The sequence below is a fragment of the Macrosteles quadrilineatus genome, unplaced genomic scaffold (assembly GCF_028750875.1).
Source record: "Macrosteles quadrilineatus isolate MER2022 unplaced genomic scaffold, UCM_ALF_1.0 Scaffold_2__2_contigs__length_208266976, whole genome shotgun sequence".
Taxonomy (NCBI): domain Eukaryota; kingdom Metazoa; phylum Arthropoda; class Insecta; order Hemiptera; family Cicadellidae; genus Macrosteles; species Macrosteles quadrilineatus.
This window is the reverse complement of record NW_026542595.1, coordinates 23240452-23265792: the sequence shown is the minus strand read 5'-3', so window position 1 is coordinate 23265792 and position 25341 is coordinate 23240452. Positions and strand designations below refer to the sequence as shown.

Genomic DNA, 25341 nt, shown 5'->3' with positions numbered 1-25341 from the left:
AATCATGTTTTCCCATTAATAACCCTCATGAAATAAAATTTCTAATTCTCACTAAACAAATTTTAAGAGCTTAAAAGCAAATAATTTGGTATATTGAAATGTTTTTGTACGGTCATTGGTTACGGAGACAATTAAAAAAGTTGTAAACTTAAATTTCCTAAATAAGTTGTAGTTTGCTTGTTTATGCATATATTTTTATATCAAACATGGCAAACTTATTTATTTTCTACGAAGCTATTAATATTTTACCAAAAACACACTTCATTACCCTATTAGTAGCAGCAAACCTAGGTACTCATGAAACACCAACACGGGTTAATTTTATTTAAATATAATTAAGTGAAAATCAAATAAGGAAAATGGAAATTCGCTTAGTCTGCAGGTTTGCTGCGGCGGGGTATTTTAACGTGGTCCTTAATTTATTTTATAGTTATTTCAGTACTGAAATCTGACTTTTATAAATGTCTCTTTCATAATGTAATTGTAAGAAATTGAGATTGAAGAAAGTTCGTAATGTCTTGAATTTGATCAAATCAAATACTTTTACGACGAAAACAGTATCCAACAATACATTGTATTTAATGTGTTTAACTTAAATTGAATAAACTGCCCAAAGTAAAGTAATAATGTTTAAATCGTATTATTTGGGACGGTCCTCATATACATATAATACTCGTATATGGATTGCATGTCTGATGAGATGCGCGTGTCAGTTGACTCCGAGTGTTGTTTTCCTCGAATATTTTTCGTGTTAGTTTCATTTCCATTCAGGAGATTCTGGGAAGCTAGAATGACGTTGATAGCAGCCTAGAATACATGGGTATAGAAGATGGGTTTAGATAAGAATTAAGTATGTTTACATGTATAGCGACAACTTTTTTTATTCAAAGGGACCCAACACGAATACTAGTTTTTGGTCTAAGTGATAGGATAACGTCTAACCATCAATGCCATTTTATATAGGCATAAACTTAAAGGCTATAAATCCTACCAAGAAATTGTATCCATATTCTCTTCCAGATGTTAACTGAAGCGGATAGAAGGAAGGTGGAGGATTTCCGCTCACAGCATGAAGAGAATTCTGCTAGAATCGCAGAACTACAGAAATCAGCGAGGAAGGAAACTTTTCAATTGGTGAGTAAAATTTGTCGTGCTTAGAAATGGACTATGTAAAAGTATGTTGCATTAATTATTGCAAAAGTAAAAGCATAGAAATAATTTTGAATGGATTATACAAACACTTCTAAATATTAATGACTTCAAAAAAGGTAATGAGATATTATGTATTACATCTTTATATTTTGCACATACCGTACCGTATTTGCATTTTGTTGTACCTAAAACTTCGTTTCAACTAACGATTTTTATTATTACAAAAAATTAAATATTCAATGAAAGTTTTTGTTTATGACCAAGTTCAATTTGTCGGCTTACTGCAAAAAATATAAAGCCCGTTTCATATTACTTGCAAACTTAAAAATCAGTACGTTTTCATGATACAGTAGTCAACGAATCACCTAGTGATACAAAACTTCCTGAAGTAGTTGAACAAACCCATCAAAGATTAGAAAGACCTACCAAGAACTTAAGAGTTCAACTGAACCTGGAAAACAGTAAAACTTGACTAAAACCTTAAGAGCTTCTACTGCGTGATTTCACCCACCCGAAGGCATTACCGCCGAGTTTATCACAGTTAATATGTCTTTTACCTCCAAGTAAATCAAAGAGGTGTCTCTCGTTGACAGATAAAGGAAGCTCGTCGTCAAACCGAGAGTGATATATGAATACCTCGTGGACTGTTAAAACGATCCTCCTTCGCATTCCACGGTCGACGCTTTTAGACCCGGTGCTGGTATATTGAGCCATATATCCTAATCTTAACCGGAGACTTTTATATGTTCATCGAAAGCAGCTCAATACGAGTGTTGTGAGTGTGTGCGTGAGTGTGACGACTGATCAACCGAATTCCTCGAGTGGCGATCGACGGTCCCCGAAGTGGTCTCATAGCCGCTTATCTCTCGCAAAAAGCCACTTCAAAGGCCCGAGCCCACTCTACCGTTACACACGCTCCACGCTCGCCGATCCCACCGTATATCCTCGTATATCCGTATGATATATTTATAGCTCCACCCGGTTTTATCGGCCCATGAGCTGTAATGACCGTGTTAAGTATTTTACACCGATTATAAATTTTTGAAAGGCTTTCAAAATCCATTCGCCTGGCAAATGATGCAGCGATAGCTTGGCCGTCCTGATTTCAAGGTGAAGAGCAATTTGTCTAAACAATAGGTTCCTTCTCAAGCAATTTTAGAGGGTTTGAAACTTATTTGACAAAACGGGTGTGTAGTAATGTTTACGATTATGCTAAAAACAATAGTAATTAAGTAATCATAAATGGAAGTATTTGCGGAACGAAGAAATTAAATGTTTTGACATTATGGGATTCTTGTTGAATTTATAATAAACATCAGATTCATGCATGTCACAGTGAAGCGTGGCCGGGTGAAGCTAATAAATTACTTTATGATTGCATTTTGTTTTAGAGGCTGCTTTGTTTTATAAATCAAAATAATTGATAGGTCTAGTGTTATTGGACTGGAATAATTGTAACACCAACAAAAAGGGGCAATAAAATGCATTGCAAATTTGAAAATAAAAACTGAAGTGGCTTTTGTAAATTTATTTCTTCCATGGTCGTGCTATGAGCCCACAGCTCAAGATGATGTCTCCGTTGCGACACACACCTGTTGCCAGCGATGACGTAGACGGCTTTGTCGCCCAGATCGCCCCAAACCTTGTTACAGTTACTCATTAATTCACTCTATTGTACTTGAAATAATGACAAACCCAAATTGTATTTTAGTTCCTGGTTCATTGCCTTTTTATAAGATTAATTTTTATTTGGAGATCTGTTCTCCTGTGCAAATCCGTGTATATAATACCCCCATGAGTTTGTATTCCAACCTGCTTATAAGAAATAAAAGTATTCCTTGGACTCCTCTTCAAGTTGAACTGATATTATGCTAAATAATGAGGTTTGCTCCTCAGGAACATTTAATGTTTCTTTCAAAATCGTTAATGAAATTATAACATTTGCTAGAGCTTTGTAGCTATGTCCATAAACAGGTAACAAAGAGTTCCAAAAGCAATATATAGGGTAGAAAACTGACTTCCAAGCCCTTTTTTAATGTTAAGGTTCACGAATGCATTCAAATAAATGTTGCTTTACAGGACCAATACAAATTTCATATAAAAATATTAAATTACATCGTTTGTGTCTGGAGTAAATTTGAATTTTTTTCTACATTTTAGGATTAGGTTTTTACTAGGTATGCGATTGCCAGAAAGGAGGAGTCTGGTAAGTGTACCACATGTTTTTTTCATTCGGTTAGACGTACGTCAACGCATCACCTCCATTATACAATACTATTTCAGTAGCTGTTAAAAGGTGTTAGTATTCATTATCTCAGCACAGTGGAGAACGATTCTACAATTTACATAGACTCGGAACTCCATTCGAAGGTTAGAGGTTTATAGTTATTCTATCCCGAGTGTAGAAGCCCTTTTCCAATATTCAAATGTTTGCACTTCTAAACTGAACTCAATCCAAGGAGATTTTCGTGCGGTACATGAAACGCAAAGGAATTCAAATGACCTTCTCACCTGCTCGCTTTGAAATCCGATTGTATCGGAAGACTAATTTACATTTAGAGATATAGTAAGCCGTGTTGGACATCACAGGAGAGCTCGGCTTGTGCCGACTTAAAGGATCCGGGACATAAAATACTGCAAGCGGCGCAGGACTCGTCACCAGATAAGCAGCGGCCACCTACTGTACGGACCACCGGCACCGCCAGTGATCACTGGTCACATCCTCTCACACCTCCAGTCTCCAGAACCTCTAACTCATGTACCTCCATCATCCTACCTGCATCACTGCAGTATACCACGCAGGACTCGTCACCCACTGTACGGACCACCGGCACCGCCAGTAATCACTGGTCACATCCTCTCACACCTCCAGTCTCCAGAATCTACCTCATGTACCACCATCATCCTACCTGCATCACTGCAGTATACCACGCAGGACTCGTCACCTACTGTATGGACCACCGGCACCGCCAGTGATCACTGGTCACATCCTCTCACACCTCCAGTCTCTAGAACCTCTACCTCATGTACATTCTACCTGCATCACTGCAGTATACCACGCAGGACTCGTCACCTACTGTACGGACCACCGGCACCGCCAGTAATCACTGGTCACATCCTCTCACACCTCCAGTCTCCAGAATCTACCTCATGTACCACCATCATCCTACCTGCATCACTGCAGTATACCACGCAGGACTCGTCACCTACTGTACGGACCACCGGCACCGAATCACTGGTCACATCCTCTCACACCTCCAGTCTCTAGAACCTACCTCATGTACCACCATCATCCTACCTGCATCACTGCAGTATACCACGCAGGACTCGTCACCTACTGTATGGACCACCGGCACCGCCAGTAATCACTGGTCACATCCTCTCACACCTCCAGTCTCCAGAACCTCTAACTCATGTACCTCCATCATCCTACCTGCATCACTGCAGTATACCACGCAGGACTCGTCACCTACTGTACGGACCACCGGCACCGAATCACTGGTCACATCCTCTCACACCTCCAGTCTCCAGAATCTACCTCATGTACCACCATCATCCTACCTGCATCACTGCAGTATACCACGCAGGACTCGTCACCTACTGTATGGACCACCGGCACCGCCAGTGATCACTGGTCACATCCTCTCACACCTCCAGTCTCCAGAACCTCTAACTCATGTACCTCCATCATCCTACCTGCATCACTGCAGTATACCACGCAGGACTCGTCACCCACTGTACGGACCACCGGCACCGCCAGTAATCACTGGTCACATCCTCTCACACCTCCAGTCTCCAGAATCTACCTCATGTACCACCATCATCCTACCTGCATCACTGCAGTATACCACGCAGGACTCGTCACCTACTGTATGGACCACCGGCACCGCCAGTAATCACTGGTCACATCCTCTCACACCTCCAGTCTCCAGAACCTCTAACTCATGTACCTCCATCATCCTACCTGCATCACTGCAGTATACCACGCAGGACTCGTCACCTACTGTATGGACCACCGGCACCGCCAGTAATCACTGGTCACATCCTCTCACACCTCCAGTCTCCAGAATCTACCTCATGTACCACCATCATCCTACCTGCATCACTGCAGTATACCACGCAGGACTCGTCACCTACTGTATGGACCACCGGCACCGCCAGTGATCACTGGTCACATCCTCTCACACCTCCAGTCTCCAGAATCTACCTCATGTACCACCATCATCCTACCTGCATCACTGCAGTATACCACGCAGGACTCGTCACCTACTGTACGGACCACCGGCACCGAATCACTGGTCACATCCTCTCACACCTCCAGTCTCCAGAATCTACCTCATGTACCACCATCAATCTACCTGCATCACTGCAGTATACCACGCAGGACTCGTCACCTACTGTACGGACCACCGGCACCGCCAGTGATCACTGGTCACATCCTCTCACACCTCCAGTCTCCAGAACCTCTACCTCATGTACATTCTACCTGCATCACTGCAGTATACCACGCAGGACTCGTCACCTACTGTATGGACCACCGGCACCGCCAGTAATCACTGGTCACATCCTCTCACACCTCCAGTCTCCAGAATCTACCTCATGTACCACCATCATCCTACCTGCATCACTGCAGTATACCACGCAGGACTCGTCACCTACTGTATGGACCACCGGCACCGCCAGTAATCACTGGTCACATCCTCTCACACCTCCAGTCTCCAGAATCTACCTCATGTACCACCATCATCCTACCTGCATCACTGCAGTATACCACGCAGGACTCGTCACCTACTGTATGGACCACCGGCACCGCCAGTAATCACTGGTCACATCCTCTCACACCTCCAGTCTCCAGAATCTACCTCATGTACCACCATCATCCTACCTGCATCACTGCAGTATACCACGCAGGACTCGTCACCTACTGTACGGACCACCGGCACCGCCAGTGATCACTGGTCACAACCTCTCACACCTCCAGTCTCTAGAACCTCTACCTCATGTACATTCTACCTGCATCACTGCAGTATACCACGCAGGACTCGTCACCTACTGTACGGACCACCGGCACCGCCAGTGATCACTGGTCACATCCTCTCACACCTCCAGTCTCCAGAACCTCTACCTTATGTACATTCTACCTGCATCACTGCAGTATACCACGCAGGACTCGTCACCTACTGTACGGACCACCGGCACCGCCAGTGATCACTGGTCACATCCTCTCACACCTCCAGTCTCCAGAACCTCTAACTCATGTACATTCTACCTGCATCACTGCAGTATACCACGCAGGACTCGTCACCTACTGTACGGACCACCGGCACCGCCAGTGATCACTGGTCACATCCTCTCACACCCCCAGTCTCCAGAACCTCTAACTCATGTACCTCCATCATCCTACCTGCATCACTGCAGTATATCACGCAGGACTCGTCACCTACTGTACGGACCACCGGCACCGCCAGTGATCACTGGTCACATCCTCTCACACCTCCAGTCTCCAGAACCTCTAACTCATGTACCTCCATCATCCTACCTGCATCACTGCAGTATACCACGCAGGACTCGTCACCCACTGTACGGACCACCGGCACCACCAGTGATTACTGGTCACATCCTCTCACACCTCCAGTCTCTAGAACCTCTAACTTATGTACCACCATCATCTTGCCTGCATCATTGTAGTACACCAAGGAATACGAACTCCCTCGTAGATACATTAGTCCGAAACTGTCCACTCTTGAATTGTTTGCAGACCCTTTTATAAAACTCCTATCAAGTGGCAGTTAATCCCTATCCGCCAGTATGGTTATCCTTTTGTATATATTTTTTGTTATATCAAGGTTAGTAGTTGACTTATACCTATCACGTGTGTGTTTACATACGTTTTGGAAGGTAAGAAAATTCCCTACATTACAAAAAAAGTTTAGGACATAGGGTCACTTGGTAACGAAAGGCGTGTCCTTAACTTCCAAAACGTAGTCTAGAAAAAAAAAACTAGCTAATGGCAAAGTTTAGATGCAAAAAGATTTGTTGACCTGAAATATACAGTGTATTCTTTTTTCTTCCACCATGTTGAAGGCTCATTCTTGGTTGTCGTGGCTGTTAACTGCAATACCTCAAACATTTCTCAAAATCATAATAAAGATATGTGTTTAGTTATATTGGTAATTTTTAAAATGGTGTCTTGTTCACTCTTCTCTCCAAAAAATACTGGTTTACAGTACTGTATTTCAGTTTTTTCAATTTTTTTGGGGGGTTTTTTACTATAGAGGGTCGAAAACATGTTGTCATTTAGCATTGATAAAGTTTGTAACAATTGTATCAAACTATATTATTTAACTTAAACCAGTGAATTTGAATTCTTTTACGTTTAAAATTAATTAATTAATTATTTAAAAGATTAAAGACATTTTATTAGCACATCCTTACTTTTAAATGTTGATTTAGGATATCAATTTATAAAATGGGATATTCGTACCATCAACTAAACACACCTTACTGGGTCGTCTTGAGACAACCAGCATTTAATGGTACTTTTACTGTACTTGGGTTGCGTGCTGATATAGATAGAGTGTGAAAGGTAATTACAATTAATTGCATTAGTTTTATTCCGGGAAGTACTTAAGGATTACAGTAATCTTGATAGCTGTAATTTGTAGAGTAAAATATAAACGGGTTGGGAGACATACATTTATTGAAAGAGTTGCACATATTTCTGTTGAAGCTGCTGCTAAGATATATAATTAACAGACACAGTTTACAGCACTCTCCGTACAGTTAGCAAATTTCTAAATTCTTCAAGATTGGTAAACATGTGTATCAGCATGTGTGTCAGTGACGCATTCCATCTGTCTACTCTGATAAAAGTACCAGAGCTAAAATACCCAACATAACATCTTATAATTCCATATAATTAGTTGCTAATTAAATTCAATTCATAAAGGTCATGAATAAAGGTCATAAACATGTTTTTAATATGTTTCATGCGATAAATGTTTACAAATTGTCTGCAGACTTAGTAATATGTAGTTCTAGCAAAGAATTCATTATTGAGTACAAGTAAACATTCCTCTAAAATCGATCATGTAAACAAAAACTACCAATGAACTAGCTAGCCACTTTTTTATATTTGGTTTAAAATGTTTAACTATTTGAAAGTTTGGTGAAATTTGTAATTAAAACACTGCCGCAGGTAAAGTAGTGTACACAACTCGCGTAACGTTTGCGTAAACTACTATAAATTTCGACTCATGACTTGTAACCACATCGTCTAAAAGGTGGCAATCATTAATTCAAAATGATCTATTAGTAAATTAATCCTATCATATTTTTCTCGTGTGTAGTCATTTTCGACAGAGGTTAATAATGGGCGATGCCTCATTAGGTGCCACGGTGTTTTACTGCCTCTGAGGGGTTGTTAGGATGACTCGTCTGTCTGGAGTCTGGTCCGGAACTGCCAGCATTCCCTGCCTCGCCCCGCCCCCTGGACCCGGGTAATGAATTCGTATGGGGTAATTGTAGGGTATAACTGTGAGGGTAGCCGTGGAACTATTTTTGGCCTCAATTTAAAACAGTTGACAGGATATATGGATCGCTCACCCACATTCCTTGGGTGTTTTTGTCTAGGCCTGTCTAGGTCCAGGTCTAGGAAATGCTGGAATGAGGATAAACATAATCAAGGGATATCGCATTAATCAGAACTGCTAAACACGTTTTAAACTTATCACTCTTTTGCAACAATTATAATTATTACCATTGTTATTTCACTAATAATACAATGAATTCGTTCTATTTAATGAAAAATTTTTCATCAGCTGGTCTATACGGGATGTCTACCTCTCTAACTAGTCAATAAAAGTTTGTATACAACATAATAGGTGTAAATAAACATTTTATAAATCGCACGTATTCCTCCACTACATATATTGCGATAGGCGTGATTGTAACATACAGTATATGAATGAATAAAAATTGCTTGTGCCTAGTTTGATTGGGTAATGTGGGTGAAGCTGAAGCTGTAGAGCCAATACACTGTTGACTGTTCTTGTTTCTCAACCAACCTAGCCTACATTTCAGACATCATACGACGTACTCTCTGACCCACGGACCTTGGCACACATCTACAGGGGTGTCTCCTCTAATCTCCAGACAATCGCTGTAACGTTGCTCAACCTGTGACTGTGACATACACCGGCTCCCATTCTCTCTTTGTTTACACTGTGCTTTCTTTTATACTTGTTCTTATAGCTACTTTAGTATTCGAATTAGAACAGCTAGTAAGGGGAACAATCTTTGCAGGTACAAAACGACTGCAAGAAGTTACCGAAATTGACAATCACGATGAATGTATTGTACGGAATTGTAGCATACAATTCTTATAGCCTGATATTTTTACTAGTGAAAATGCAAATGTAGGTATTGTTTGTAGGGTTTGACTTCGTTAAAATAAACAATACCAAGGGAACGCAGATTTTGTTGAATGTCTAGAAAACAAAGTAGTATATTTTGTGTCTTGTTTTGTGCATCCGTGGGAAGCATTAATATGAGCACAAAAAGCTCAGAAGGAAAGGTTAATGGAGGAGTCACGGAGGTCCCCGGGCGACCCAAACAGTTAGAAACCATCTCACCTCACTAGCATCGGCTCACAGCTCCCATTCACTGGATCAGCTACTTGTTGAATATAGCACAAGATGAATGCTATTTAGGGAATACCACATCCCACTATCTACGGCTCACAGCTTCCATTCGCTGGATCAGCTCCTTGTTGAATATAGCACAAGATGAATGTTATTTAGGAAATACCACATCCCACTATCTACAGCTCACAGCTCCCATTCACTGGATCAGCTCCTTGTTGAACATAGCACAAGAAGAATCTTATTTAGGGACTACTATCCCACTATCTACGGCTTCCAGCTTCCATTCACTGGATCATCTACTTGTTGAACATAGCACAAGAAGAATTATATTTAGGGACTACTATCCCACTATCTACGGCTTCCAGCTTCCATTCACTGGATCGGCTCCTTGTTGAACAAGGCACAAGAAGAATTATATTTAGGGACTACTATCCCACTATCTACGGCTTCCAGCTTCCATTCACTGGATCATCTACTTGTTGAACATAGCACAAGAAGAATTATATTTAGGGACTACTATCCCACTATCTACGGCTTCCAGCTTCCATTCACTGGATCGGCTCCTTGTTGAACAAGGCACAAGAAGAATTATATTTAGGGACTACTATCCCACTATCTACGGCTTCCAGCTTCCATTCACTGGATCATCTACTTGTTAAACATAGCACAAGAAGAATTATATTTAGGGACTACTATCCCACTATCTACGGCTTCCAGCTTCCATTCACTGGATCGGCTCCTTGTTGAACAAGGCACAAGAAGAATAATATTTAGGGACTACTATATCCCACTATCTACGACGGCTCCAAGCTTTCATTCACTGGATCATCTACTTGTTGAACATAGCACAAGAAGAATTATATTTAGGGACTACTATCCCACTATCTACGGCTTCCAGCTTCCATTCACTGGATCATCTACTTGTTGAACATAGCACAAGAAGAATTATATTTAGGGACTACTATCCCACTATCTACGGCTTCCAGCTTCCATTCACTGGATCATCTACTTGTTGAACATAGCACAAGAAGAATTATATTTAGGGACTACTATCCCACTATCTACGGCTTCCAGCTTCCATTCACTGGATCGGCTCCTTGTTGAACAAGGCACAAGAAGAATAAAATTTTGGGACCACTATATCCCACTATCTACGACGGCTCCAAGCTTTCATTCACTGGATCATCTACTTGTTGAACATAGCACTAGAAGAATGATATTTAGGGACTACTACTTCCCACTATCTACGGCTCCCACCTTCCATTTACTGAATCTGCAACTTGTTGAACATAGTGCCAAAATAATTATATTTAGAGAATACCACATCCCACAATCTATGGCTCCCAGCTTCCATTCATTGGATCAGTTCCTTGTTGAACATAGTACCAGAAGAATTATCATTCCGCAAACAGTTTCATGTTCAATATTAAATATTGAGAGAGTGAGGCCATCAAATATTGTAGAATCACCTACTAGAGACCTCACTAGGCACAGCACCCAGCTTCCATTAATTAATTAGTTCAAGCCTTTTTGACACATAGTGTCATAAGAGCGACCAATCGCGCAAATATTGCTTGTGCAATAAATAATTAGATACCATCTCACACATTAGCCATTTATATTATTTATTACCATAGTTTAACTGCCTTGTCACATATTTGTTCCCATTCTGTAGTTCTATACAGATTAAGTAGGCTAGAAACTTGGCTCCTTTTTCTGAGTTGAACTTAAAATGCTATGTTGAGTATTGTAATTTTTGTAAAATTGTATAATTCGTAATCGTTGGTATGAATAATTAATTAAATAGCCGTGGCTCCCATCTCCCTTTTAGGTTTCAGCCTATTGCACTTATTTCAGTATAGTTTCAAAATAATGTTTCTTTCATAAAAGTAAGTAACATACCATCGATTGCAGTCAGGTTTGCAGTCCTCGTTATTTTCCTTCCCTTGTTGCATCTTTGGAATGGTATATGAAATTATTAACAGTTGTAAAATACCTTAAATTTCTACTTCTTCAAAGCAACGCACTGCAATCAGTGCAATCATATCAAACACTACATTATAATTGAGATTTCTGGAATATGTTGGTGTGATGTGGCTATAAAACTAATAACCAGAGAACTTTTCCCCATCATATTTCCATCTTTATCTCTGCTGTTCTTATCTGCCTGAACGCTTTTCACGAATATTAGAACAAAAAACGGCATGGATCATAAAAATAAACAAATTACGTAGCATATGGTTTAGACAGTTCCATAAGCAATAAATAATGTTTACTTTCGGACCAGTAATATAATTTGTTTGTGTTTATGGTCCATAATGTGTCTTTTCTAGTATTCGTGCTCAGAACCCCATCGGTTATCAATGATTTCTATTCAGTATTCAGTTTTATAACTGGTCGAAGTTATTTCCCACTCAGGTGAGGTTTCGTGATTAGTCAGACGTGTTGGCGAATGTCTCCTTCATTGATGCTCATTATAATGAATCGCCGCGTACAGCACATAGTCGCACACCCGCGCTCGCGTCATCACGTGCAGGCAGGCATACTAATCAGCTGAAAACCGCACACGTGACTACTCAGTGAAACTTAACTGTTCTAGAAATCATATTTTACATTAATATCACCTCTGTCTTATTCAAAACCACGGTCTTGCATGTCCATCCGAGAAGTCTTCTTGAGAGAGTCGAGTACGAGTCAGTATCTCGTAGCCCACTTCAGAGTGTTAGAGGAGGAATTAAACTCCAAAATATCTACAAACAAACATTTGAGGAGCTTTGGAACCTTTATCCCTTTAAACAGTGTTTGTGATTTTCTATACAAACTACTGGCGTTGAAAATAAAAGCGTCAGAGATTTACAAATGACATGAACTAAAAGCCACGCTTGCAAACTAGCTCTCATCTCTTCCAACTGTAATCAATTTTCATTCAATCGCTCATTTTTTTAAATATCTTCTGACCACCACGACTGGTACATACTCACCCTGTGTGACTATTAGTTCATGATTACTGTATCCTCATTTTCGCATTCTATATACATAAACAATTGAAGGAATGTTGGTTTACTCAAATTGCTCTTGGAGATAAACACGTATTTTACAAATATTAAATTAAGAATGATACTTAATACTACACACCTTAACTGTCGATTGGTGAACCACCCTAACAGTATACTCTTATAGTGTGTGTCGTAAAGTATTATTGATCAGGAGAGTTTTAATACATCGACATAACAATTAAAATCCATACAATCTTAACAACAACAAGAGGGCTTAAAAATGCAACAAGTTTCAATCTTTCAATACAAAGCCTGATTCGACGATCCCAGAGCTATTGTGTGTTTTACTGCACAAGTCTGCCTTGAATTGTTTGTTTTGATCGGGAGTTCAGATATCTGTGTTGTACATCTCCAGCCTATACGCTACCTCTAGACAAACGGCTGGGCGAAAATAGACATATGTGAATGTATGATTATAGTTTGGCTCCTCTATTTGTGGCACGGTCGATAAATAATAGCGGTTGGGAGCAGAGGGCCCGGGGCCGGTCGTTCCCACGCCACTATTGTTTATACACAGTCGCCTCGCCTCATATTACGATGCACAGACTAAGGGCCCTTTCACACGAGGCCACTGGTGGCGGCCACCGGTGTCCGCCACCAGTTACCGGCCGGGATTCGGGAAACTGCAGTGGATGATACAGGCAACTTACAAGCCACTCTACTACAGCCACTGTACATTGGTAGTTGTGAAAATGCTGTTGAACAATGAACATCTCCTTCTTCTCGCGTTGATAATACAGAAAATAAGGCAAAGACACAGGCGTACTATACCAAGTTGCCGGTTACTTTTCAATTTCGCAAATTATATCTTCAGTATCCACTTTGTCTTCAATTATTTTGTTTATTCTCTTATTGTGTTGTTTTCCTTTGGCTTTTTCTTTTTCAGCAACGTCCTCTTTATTTTTCTTCTGATCACTCATTTTCACAAACAAACAAGTCAACACGAAAACACTCAACAACTACCATAGTGCGTTTGTCTCTGCAGTCTGCACGTGAACTGATGCAAAATATTAGCTTCGCGCTCATCCACGGTGGCGGCCACTGGTTGCTACGTGTGAAAGCTCCCATTTAATTCAATGCCCCGCGATGAGTTGCCGCCACTGCAGTTGCCGGCGGTTGCCGACTAGCAGTTGCGCGAGGAGACACTGCTCGGCCACTGTGTAGTGGCGGGCAACTGCAGTGGCTGCGTGTGAAAGGTCCCATTTAAAATAATGTTAAAGCTGTGGCGGGCAACCAGTGGCGGCCACCGGTGGCGGCCACCAGTGGCCTCGTGTGAAAGGGCCCTAACCTGCACACTTGAAATCTTCAATGTCAACACTCTCTAGCGATGAAATAATAATTTCAAATGTTTTGATAAACACACAAATGAGTTGTGGGGAGGTGTATTCGGACAGCAAAGATACTCATCAAAAAATAAAACACATGAAATTGTTAAACTTGTTACTTCTCAATTTGTTACTCTCAACTTCTAACCTTCCTGCTTAAACTTTTTTAAATAACCTTCATCGATCAAATAAAAATACTTAAATTTGAAACTAATTTGGTTCTAAGAATACACAATTTGTGAATTTACAACTGGCTAAAAATTTTAAACCGTTTAGTTAATATTCTTCATCAGTGGTAGCCATATTGGATGTTAGTCCCATAAGAGCAATTTTAACCTGGTAACAGAATTTCTTAAAAAAACCCTGACGTGATAAAATGATGATTGAGGCGTTAAATTTAACGTGGTGAGATTATTAACGTAGAGAGTCTCTAGGGAGTCAAGATTTTATATTTGCCATTTTCCCTCCACTTAATAAGTTAAAGATCATTAGTTAAGCCTTTAATTAAAGAAAAGACAAAAAAATATTTGAAATATCATTTCTTGATTCTATATCTTAGAAAAATATAAGTTGGGGTGGGTGGTCTTGACTTTTGATTCATCCTGTAGTTATGTTAGGAAATACACTGATTTAATTAAAACAATGAAATATGCTTAACCAATGTTGTTCCCTTACCAACAACTAATTACACTTAGAATTATATTTGAAACATAATTAATTGGGCATCAACGAGGAATGCTGAGGTAGAAATGCCCGGTATAACATAATCAATTATAGTTAGTAAAATAAAATGCACACCACCTTTGAACTACAGTTTCGGCACAGTTCAACACCGGGTCCTTGGACCGTTCAATCTTGTTACTACATTATCGCGGCGGTTTCGTACCAAGATTGATTTACAGCCGCCAGTCAATTTTTGCAACTCTCCGCACTCGGTGGTTCCGGGTCGACGGAGAACGGAGAACGGCGAATCTCTCTGATGATAGTCCACCACAAAATGAAATTGCGTGTGGCCCTGTAATGGAGGAAAAATAGATAGCGCCAACGAGAGACGAGATAGAGGAGAAACGAGGGATGAACGACGACAAGGAGTGTGATTGTCGTTCTGGAAAATGATCTGCGAAACACGAAAATAATGTGTTAGTTCACCATATAGTGAAAATATGTTGGTTTCAATACAAAGAATTTTCTGAAGAAATGTTTGATTCGAATGAAACCAACTATGGATCTGCAATAAAATATAATAAAATAATTACAAGAGGGCCAAAGCATAAGTTTAAAGAAAATGTTCAAATTTTTAGAAAATACCAAACAATTTCACAAGGTTACGATTGGTAAAAATACTTACGTTGTAAAATAAAGACCAACGTGTAATCATTTTAACTCTGTTATGATGTGTCAGTTTAAGTAGTCTGCAGACACAGACACTGAGGATTGTTTACGTAATGCAGGATTCAGCCTGGACGGGTGTTTAGACCCTCTCGTGAGGGCTGAGAGTGAAACCGACCACTGCTACAACTCCGTCCATCACCTCCGATAATCACCAGTAATTGTCGACCATGAGGCGAGAGTTGTGGACCGGATAATATAGAACACATGGAGAAGATGGAATATGAGTCTCGAGACGTTACAACCGATAGTTTCATTCGACCGTGGCGGACTTTCATTTAAGCGTGCCCTATCGGCTGGAAGTATCACTGTAAAAGGGCTTACCAGCATTAACCAGCTTACAATAAGAACTATTTAACGTGTAACAATTAGTGCTAGGGATTGTTGCCTAATGTATTCTCTAGTTACAGTAAATATCATGCAGCTATTGGAGAGATGAAGAGCAAGGACCCAGTGATAGACCAGCTACAGAGACGGTACCATATCCTGGCCACAAGTCTAGACAATAGTCCTTCCCCTTATAATAGTCTAGACTCTAGTTACAGTAAATATCCTGATGTTGCAGCTATAGGGGAGATGAAGAGCAAGGACCGAGTGATAGACCAGCTACAGAGACAGTACTATATCCTAGCCACACGTCTAGACAATAGTCCTTCCCCTTATAATAGTCTAGACTCTTATAGTTACAGTAAATATCCTGATTTTGCAGCTAGAGGAGATGAAGAACAAGTACCGAGTGATAGACCAGCTACAGAGACAGTACTATATCCTAGCCACACGTCTAGACAATAGTCCTTCCCCTTATAATAGTCTAGACTCTTATAGTTACAGTAAATATCCTGATTTTGCAGCTAGAGGAGATGAAGAACAAGTACCGAGTGATAGACCAGCTAGAGAGACAGTACCATATCCTAGCCACATGTCTAGGCAAGAGTCCTTCCCCTTATAATAGTCTAGACTCTAGTTACAGTAAATATCCTGATGTTTCAGCTAGAGGAGATGAAGAGCAAGGACCGAGTGATAGACCAGCTACAGAGACAGTACCATATCCTGGCCACACGTCTAGACAAGAGTCTTTCACCTCATGGCAGTCTGACGAGGTCTAGGATGATCTCGGAGACATCTCTCAAGGAGCCGGAGAGGGTGAGCGTCTGTTAAGATTCTCAATTTCGCTTCGTTCGTTTACGCTTAAGGCAAAGCCTTTAAAGAGTTAATACCAAATAATAATCTATTGATTATTCATAACGTCTAAATATTTTACTTTTATTAATACACATTTTTATATCACATTTCATAGCTAAAAGTAAATTTTAAGTAAACTGTGTTTGCAGAGCTTTCCTTACACGCTTTCTGTTATCATCTTATGAATTTAAATGTATAGTTTTGTAGAAAGATCAATCTCATAATATGGCTGTCAAATATTGGTCTTTAACAATTAAGCTAATAATGCACAGAAATAAAGAAAACTCATGCTAGCTTTAAGTAGCATTTATGAATAGTCAATAGTCTTATATTTTAGGTTATTTTTATGTTTTAACGTCCTTTGATTTTCTGCGCTTCTTTGTAGCTTTCTGTACAACACCTTTATCTTATAACACAAACTCTACTGATATTTTCAAAAACATTGTTTGTGTGTACGTATGAAAAATTGTAATATTTTTTCTATTTCCTTGAAGAAAATGTCTACAGGTATGTTTTTTCCTACTATCTGAACTACGACTAAATCATAACGCTTTCAAATCATCGTGACATCATTTCATTCTTATTCCATATTATTCATATTAGGATTCATAAAACAAACTTACATTCTTCATCTCTACACTTCATCATAACCAATACTGCTGTTAGTGTAAATATTTTTTCACACTAGTGTTCTCTTGTAAATACGGCTCTAACTGTTCACTGAGTTCTTTCGTTATTCTAGATATTTTGTTTGCAGCAAGTGTTTCTAGTGAAAGTGCTTCCTCAGTGCTATCCCCAGTGATATAAAACTTATCGATATTTTATCGATTCTGTGCCTTCCTATTGCTTCTGAAGAAGAAAAAAATTGAATATAAGTTTAACTACGAGACACTAAGTTAAATTAGTTAATTAAAAAGTTTTAAATAGGCTATGAAATTTTTGTATTGCAATACATGGTAATCAGGTTGGTAAAGCTCAAGGATTGTACGTGAATATTATCTACTAAAATTAAAAGGTCGTTAAAACATAAACATTTATTTATGCTACCGTCTATTTATTTATGGCATTAGTTAAGTAATTTAAGTTTAATAACCAGTATTAATAATGTGCCATTATAATACTTATTAACACTATTCATGTTATGTTTTGTCACCGAGTCTAGAGTTAACACTATTGTGCAATAAGTGGATTGAAAATTAAAACATATTAATTAAAACTAAAAATGTTTAATTTTTTTTACTCAATTATAAATGTAACTTGTATATTTAGACTTAAATGTGTGTTTTATACAATTTATACTGGTTTGAAAATAAAACTACTTTTGCAATAACATTTTGTGTTTTTTTTTCTTCCTGGAATAGCAAAGTTTAAATTTTATGTATAAAACTAAATTAATATGGTTAAATTATCATGGTTATCGCCATGATCACTGGTGTAACATAAAACATTATTGAAATAATTACATTTGTTTGACAACAAAATTAGCTCATGTTTATTTATCACATTTTAACTCCTGTACCTTCTTGGTCAGCTGAAATGGGATAGTCATTAGTCCACTCTTTGAAGTAAGAAGTAGTTTGCAACGGAAGGTTTTATTAGTTCAGGCCTGAAAACCGTTTTGGGAATCCAGTTTACGATAGCCAGTGTACAAGTACAACAAACAATCTACTGCAGCTGCAGCAGACCTGCGACAGACGCTACGCACAGTCTACATCTACCTGTGTATAGCATACGAGAAGGAATATTCTACAAGAAATGGGTTCAAGGGAACATGGACCAAATATCCAATCCTCTTAATTGATTTTACAGTTATATTACTATTTTTCAATTCAAATTTAATACATCTTTTCATGCCTGCAACATGAACAGTAGGCATAAATGTTTTGGGCTAGCCAAGTTGTTGCCAAACATTCCAAACTTGGTTAACTAACTAAAAAATAATTAAATAATCAACTTATTTTTCAGACTTTTTCACCTTTTAAGACTTTGTTCCAGTTTAAGAGAAAGCGGAAGGGTGTCGTACAATAACATGCGTTGTACAGTATACAACATTATAAACCAATTGATGTTGAGTTAAAACAATAAGTGTTTACTTTTGATATAAATGGAAGAGCTTTGGGGTCAAATATACCTAATAGACACTAAACACTAAACACTAACACAAACAAACACTTAATTTTATGAAACATGATTAACATCAAAAATAAAAAACTTTTAACTTAGAAAAAAATTTTCTCTGAAGGAATCAACGCTTCCGCCAAAATAAATTATTCACGCAAAGAAGCACATACAGTAGCTCATATTTTGTAGTTCAACCAAAATTTGTCACCTTACAATTATAGTTACGTTATACAGATCATACTCAAATAACTATAAGCCGCCAAATAATATGAGTTAACTATCACAACAATTGTCTTAATGTACGTTGAACCATTCACAACATGAATAAGAGATCTTAAAAATAATTAAAAGACCCTCTTATATTGATATAATAAAAATAACCCTTGCAGTAGTTAATAAAATATCGGACGTGTGTCGCTTTTGTTCCGCGGTTGAAGGTTAATTTCCTCACATCACTTTTGTTCCGGGGGTCAGCAGGTAGATTTCGGGGCCGTCCGAAACATCGCTTTTGTTCCACGGTCATCTCTCTTGTTCCGCGTGTGAGGGGGCTGCACTCTCCCTCCCCCAAAATCCTCTCCTTTCATAGGTAAGTTAGTTTAAATTATTTCAATTATTGATATATCTGTTGGAGAAAATGATAAATTAATGAGTTTTAAAGCCAACATGAAAGAAAGAATTAGAAGAAGGGCGAAAGAGAGGATTTGGGGTAGGGAGAATACAGGGGGTAGCGGATTTTTATCCCCCTGGAATTTTACCCCCTGGCCAAACGTGACGTCACAAACCCGCGACATCAGCTCGATGGATTAAACGCGGAATTAAACATATATTTTCACGGTTGTGAATTTAATCAGAACACATCAAATTATAAAACCCTAGAATGTACGGCTCGGATTTTTACCCCCGGAATTTTACCCCCGGAATTTTACCCCCCGGATTTTTACCCACGGAATTTTACCCCCGGAATTTTACCCCCTGGTCAGATATATAAATTAGTGAGAATGATTAATTATCTTCATTCAGTTTTAATTTAAGAGTAAACATTTTATTATTAAGTACTGTAGCCTATCTTAATTTATTTGTAAAATTAACTAATCGAACAGGTTTTTAATTTTAATTTTGAGATTCGAGTATGAGGATTCGATCTTTGAAGCCAACTGTTGGTTAGTATGATCAAAATAAAACAGCGAATTCTGTTTACTTAGTTGAGATTAAAAAATAAATAAATAAAGTAGTTTACTAAATAATGAAATGTTTACAATTAATTAAAAACGTAAATAATAAAATCAATCATTCAATTTCTAAAATCGGCCAGGGGGTAAAATTCCGGGGGGTAAAAATCCGGGGGTAAAATTCCGTGGGTAAAAATCCGGGGGGTAAAATTCCGGGGGTAAAAGTCCGGCCCGTACATCTTCAGTTGTCTATACGCTAGTTAAATGGACAGGGGGTAAAATTCCGGTTTTTATCGCTAGTCTAATTAATCACGCTCTGGCTATTTTCATTAGACTTCCAAATCCGCGGGGGTAAAATTCCGGCCGCGAACAAACTTTTGGCCACTCAGGTTACTACGTCATAGTGACGTCAGCTTTGCCCAGGGGGTAAAATTCCAGGGGGATAAAATTCCGCCGACCCCTGTATACAGACCCTCTCTCGCGGAACAAAAGCGATGTTTCGACCGGTCCCAAAATCTACCTGCTGACCTCCGGAACAAAAGTGATGTGAAGAAATTAGCCTTCAACCGCGGAACAAAAATGATGCAGCCAAAATCGGGCCCATTATGAAGGACTCGCTTGTGTTATTCTGCTTGGCGTCTGCACATGTAGTATTATTGAAAGTGTTACGGAGATTCACGCGTCACGCGCCACGGCCGTGTATGGCCAGCGATGGCACACTTGCTACTTGCTACAATAAGCCGCATAATTAGACAACTTCCGGCCAACTAGTGACTACGGCTACGACCTCCTTAACCCGTATCCCAGTACAGTAAATGCACTTTGTATGATCATAATATGTCGTGTGTAAAAAGTTAAGCTGAAGTTATTTAATTTCATTCCAAACCTAAATCCAGTATTTGGATGTTTAACATTAACATTTTAATTTTATTTACTTCGTGTTGTCTGAAAATCTACAAGAAATGTCACAAAGAAAAGTGTATCCGCAATTTTTAACAAGCTCTGTAGTTATTATATATCTCGTTATCACTCTCACTCTTATCATGATCCTGTGATGATCTGTTTGTCATGACTAGACAGTCTTCCATTTTATTCTATGATGTTTTTCTATTGTGAGTCTTAATGATTCATGTCTGGCCTAACGATTACATTGATTGGTGATCTGACAGTGATTCAAAGAATAACTGTTATTCTGTTGAGCTTTACAGCTCTACATATCTTATTGTGAGAAAGATGAACTACAGTAGTTGTTGTTTCTTGAGATCGCAGTTATTTTCACTAGAGTATACAAATGTTAAGCATACAGGAGCTGTTAATACAGTTTAGCAAACTTCCCTAATGGATGTAGCTATTAACGTAGTTGGCACAGTAAGACCTAGACCCGTGACCAATTTACTTTTTCATTTTGATGTCCCTAGAGGTCAAACACACTATTAGTTCAAATTTAAATATGTCCATGAACACGATAGCTCGATTAATTTTGGTCCGATGTTGATGAAATTTAGCTTGAAGGTGTAGGGCTGGATAAACTAGAATGAATTTGCCAACCAAGTTCCGTAATGGGGTGTTATGGGGGTTTGAATATGTTTCTATTGTTTACCTTTAAAACATGAAAATGTCCAGATGGTAAACGTTCCCACCCAGTCTTAAATGTAAGTTATTCCATAAAATGGTCCTGTACTTCGCCCTGAACTTAATGAGGAGGACTGAGCTACACATTTTTCCTCTGAGACGACCAAATATTACCTTTTTTTTCGTTCAAAGTTCGCTACCCACTCATTTTTCTACAGATTATTAAAATAGAATGAACATCTTGAGTACAAAGTTTATCTTGCTTAATTTTTTTTCGGTGGGATTATTTTTCGGAGTTAAATTCAAATTTGAATAACAATTTACCTTGCAATCTTCGGATGTGGCTAGGGTAAAACAAACAAAAACAAAAAACAGCCCGTCGTGCCGCGTCCCCTGCCGCTCTCTCTCGCCCTGCCACACCCGCCGCTGTACCTCCGTCACAGTCACAGTACCGCAGTACCTCAGTACCGCTCAGTGTGTGCGCCGCTGTAGTTCGATCCTCCTGGATACCTGATGGCTCTCACGCTCTACAAGGCTTCGTCCAAGGTACACGTCTTTCCTCTTCATACTGTATTTACTTATAGAATTACTAACTGACAATAACCTTTCTTTGACTTATTTCTGTTGTGATGGTTAATTTGGTTTGAGGGATTTTGCAGAAATTTTTCACAACGATTTTTTTGGCTGGCTTTGTAAACCTGAAACGTGATATCCATAACAAAACCTTTTATAATGAAATTGTGTATTTGAATTTTATGAGGAAAGTGAAATGGTGTGAGGGATTTGTCGGTTTTCATGTGATCATATGATTACTTGTTCCGTGTTCCGTGTCCGTACCAATCATCAATGACTGATCATTGGTGATAGTATTTTAAATACCAACAATCGATATTTCAGCTATCGTAAACACACTTGATTCAATACAATCAAAATGATTATCCAGTGTAATTACGCTACGTGTAAGCTTGCAAAAGTTTCCAGTTTACTAAAGCGCAAAAGAGTGTTGAAAATAGTTTTATTATAAAAGCTATGTTGTTGTTTCGTTGTATACGTTTTACTTGTAGGGAAGAAAGTCTATCTTATAAGCTTTTAAAGTAAATTGTATAGCCATTCTAATGATAATATCTTATTATTACTCAGTTCTAATAATCACATTGAAAGCTGCTACTTGTGTAGGTACGTTCAGATATTGTACTTAAGAAACTATTTTGGCCCAATTATTCGAGCAAAAGAATTGAAAATGTTAATTTGTGTATGGGTTCTATATGGTTTATTTTCCTTTATATTGAAAACCAAAGCAATTTATAGCTTGTTATATTACTTATCTTTTACAACGAAGGTCTTATGAATTAGGGTTAAATTACGAGGATTTATCAATTTACTCTGAACCAATGTCTTGTTGGGGTTTCTAGTAACATATTGAATCATAGTAATGGTCATTTACACTGATTGTTGGTTACCAAAACTTGATCATGATATTATGATGTAAGGTAAACCCTCATACCAAATCATTTACACGATAGCATATTTACATGTAATAACAGCAATTAATACACTAAAAATATTAGGTCTACAACAGGTGAGTTGTATCTTGATATATTTAGTGTTTGTACTGAATAAATGGTCGTAATTCATTACCGTAAAAGCGTGTACTATATCTCGTCGTAGATAAAACATGTGAAGGGTGGTAATTATGTTGAGTGAACTTCTAAAATATGTAGTTGTTTCAAAAATCATAAAATGAAGTTAGTAAAAAAGGTTTTGGACGTACCGCTCGAACTAAAATATATGGTTCGAAATGCCTTTTCGTGAGTAGCCACATCAACTACAATTGTTATTTCATTGATAATAGTATTGTCTCAAAAGCCTTTTCTAGAAATAACTTTGAGGACAAAGGGTTGGGAAATGTTAAAATTAATGTGACTAATGTTTGGCTATTGTATCCCACGGATAAAAAGGATTTTTCAATCACTTATACAGAATAATAAGTATTTCGGTGGCCCCCATTGGGGCGTCATAAGGTGGACTAAATAGCAGAACACTTTAATGAGGATACGTTTGGTATTTACAGATTTATGTAAAAAATACAATCTGTTATAACCCCAAATCTCTATTGCATCAACTTGTACACATCAAGTCCCTAAATGCATCCAATTGGTTTCAAGAAATTCTAAAGTGGCATATAAGTTGGTACATAAAAAATAGTTCCTCTTTGGGTTGAATTTAAGATAGCAAGAAAGTGATTAAACACTGAGTTTTAATTTATCTTTTTGTCTGTTTTTTTCCTCATATCTATTAAAAATCTGATGTGCCTTCTGAGACTGGAGACTGAGCTCAGTGAATATAGAAGGTAGAGCACGAGGACGAGGCCAGTGGAACGCCACACGCCACACGCACGACTCAACTGTTAGTGCCACATTGTGTGACCAATCTGTTAAACATGAATAATCCAAGACTCACACCGCCAAATAGCCTCATTATTGTTGTACGAACAGTATGTGTCGCTCTCTGGAGTAGACATAACCTTGCAATAATTTGCCTAAAAACGATTACATGAATAAATAAACGATATCAGCAATCCGTCTCGTACTTTCTCCCATTTGCTTGTCAACTATCTTTATTCTGAGTAAGCGATGAAAGTAACTATGATATTTATAGGGGAAAAGCCTGGAGATACCATGGGTTAGTACACCAAATTTCATCAAAATCGGACAACAAGTGTGGTCCGTAGCTCTGTGCACACACACACACGACACCTACACACACCATCGATATACAGTTTAACTACAATGATACACATACACGCGCGCGCGGACCTCACTTCGAAAACCTTACAAACTCGAAAATGTTGATGATCACAATATAGTAAGAAAGTGAAAATATATTGTAATTGTAAACATAACAAATTAATTTGAATTCCATGGTCAACAGAAGGTGGTATACTTTAAATTCGCTTGCTGCTGCAATAAGGATTGGCAATCATGTAGAGTATTATTCGGCTATAGGTCTATAACAGGACATTGTTTTAAGTTATTGCGCAAGCTATCTTTAGGTTTATGTTGTAACTAAAATTTTTCATAAACCGTTCTGTAATGTATATCGATACTAGGGTATATTTTCGCACAAAGACACACAGTATTGCTCGTGGGGATGGACCTATCCTTGGCATTGTCCAAGTCTCTCATCGAGTATTGGTAATTGTCACTCACCCACCTTTTCCTGGGTTCTCCAGTGTTCCCATGCCTCTTGTGTTGTCGATATAACATAATTGCAAATCACCACCCTCACTAGAGATAGTTTCTCACTATCCGTGTGACGTATGACGTGTGATGGAACACTATTACGTTCGTTCAACCCGCTTAACTAGCAATTCCTTTGTTGGCTCGCGGATGAGTTCCGCGCCATTTGTGATGGAATTGGATGTGAAATTAATTACAATTGCTTAATGTCTCGGCAGCGGTCCTGTCGTTACTGCCACGCAAAAGGTGATGCTGTCTTTTTTGTCATTCTATACATTTAGGATTGTGTACGAATGTCAAGCTGAAAATAATGTTCACAAGAATCTCGCTCTTTTCTTCGCTCGATAGTTTTGATTAAACTATCTTGTCGAAAGAGGTGAGGAAAAGACCCAACATAAAAAGGGGACATTGGTAATAATCAATCAGAAATGAAATACCAAAATCATCATATACGAGGAATCTCTAAGCGACTATATTGACATTTTTTACTA

At 38.6% G+C, this 25341-nt stretch overlaps 2 protein-coding genes across 8 annotated transcripts in view; both read left to right on the top strand.

The window, feature by feature from the left end:
- The window catches only part of LOC128985378 (desmoplakin-B-like), a 412041-nt gene that overhangs the window by 314600 nt on the left and 72100 nt on the right, over window positions 1-25341 (top strand). The gene's annotated exons all lie outside the window — the stretch shown is intronic.
- LOC128985379 (trichohyalin-like) overlaps window positions 1-25341 on the top strand; it is a 115619-nt gene that overhangs the window by 23781 nt on the left and 66497 nt on the right. For all 3 annotated transcript variants that reach the window (XM_054404825.1, XM_054404824.1, XM_054404823.1), the window contains exons 5-6: window positions 1021-1134; window positions 16558-16710. In XM_054404825.1, coding sequence (XP_054260800.1) covers window positions 1021-1134; window positions 16558-16710 — 267 coding nt within the window. The remainder of the gene's footprint in view (window positions 1-1020; window positions 1135-16557; window positions 16711-25341) is intronic.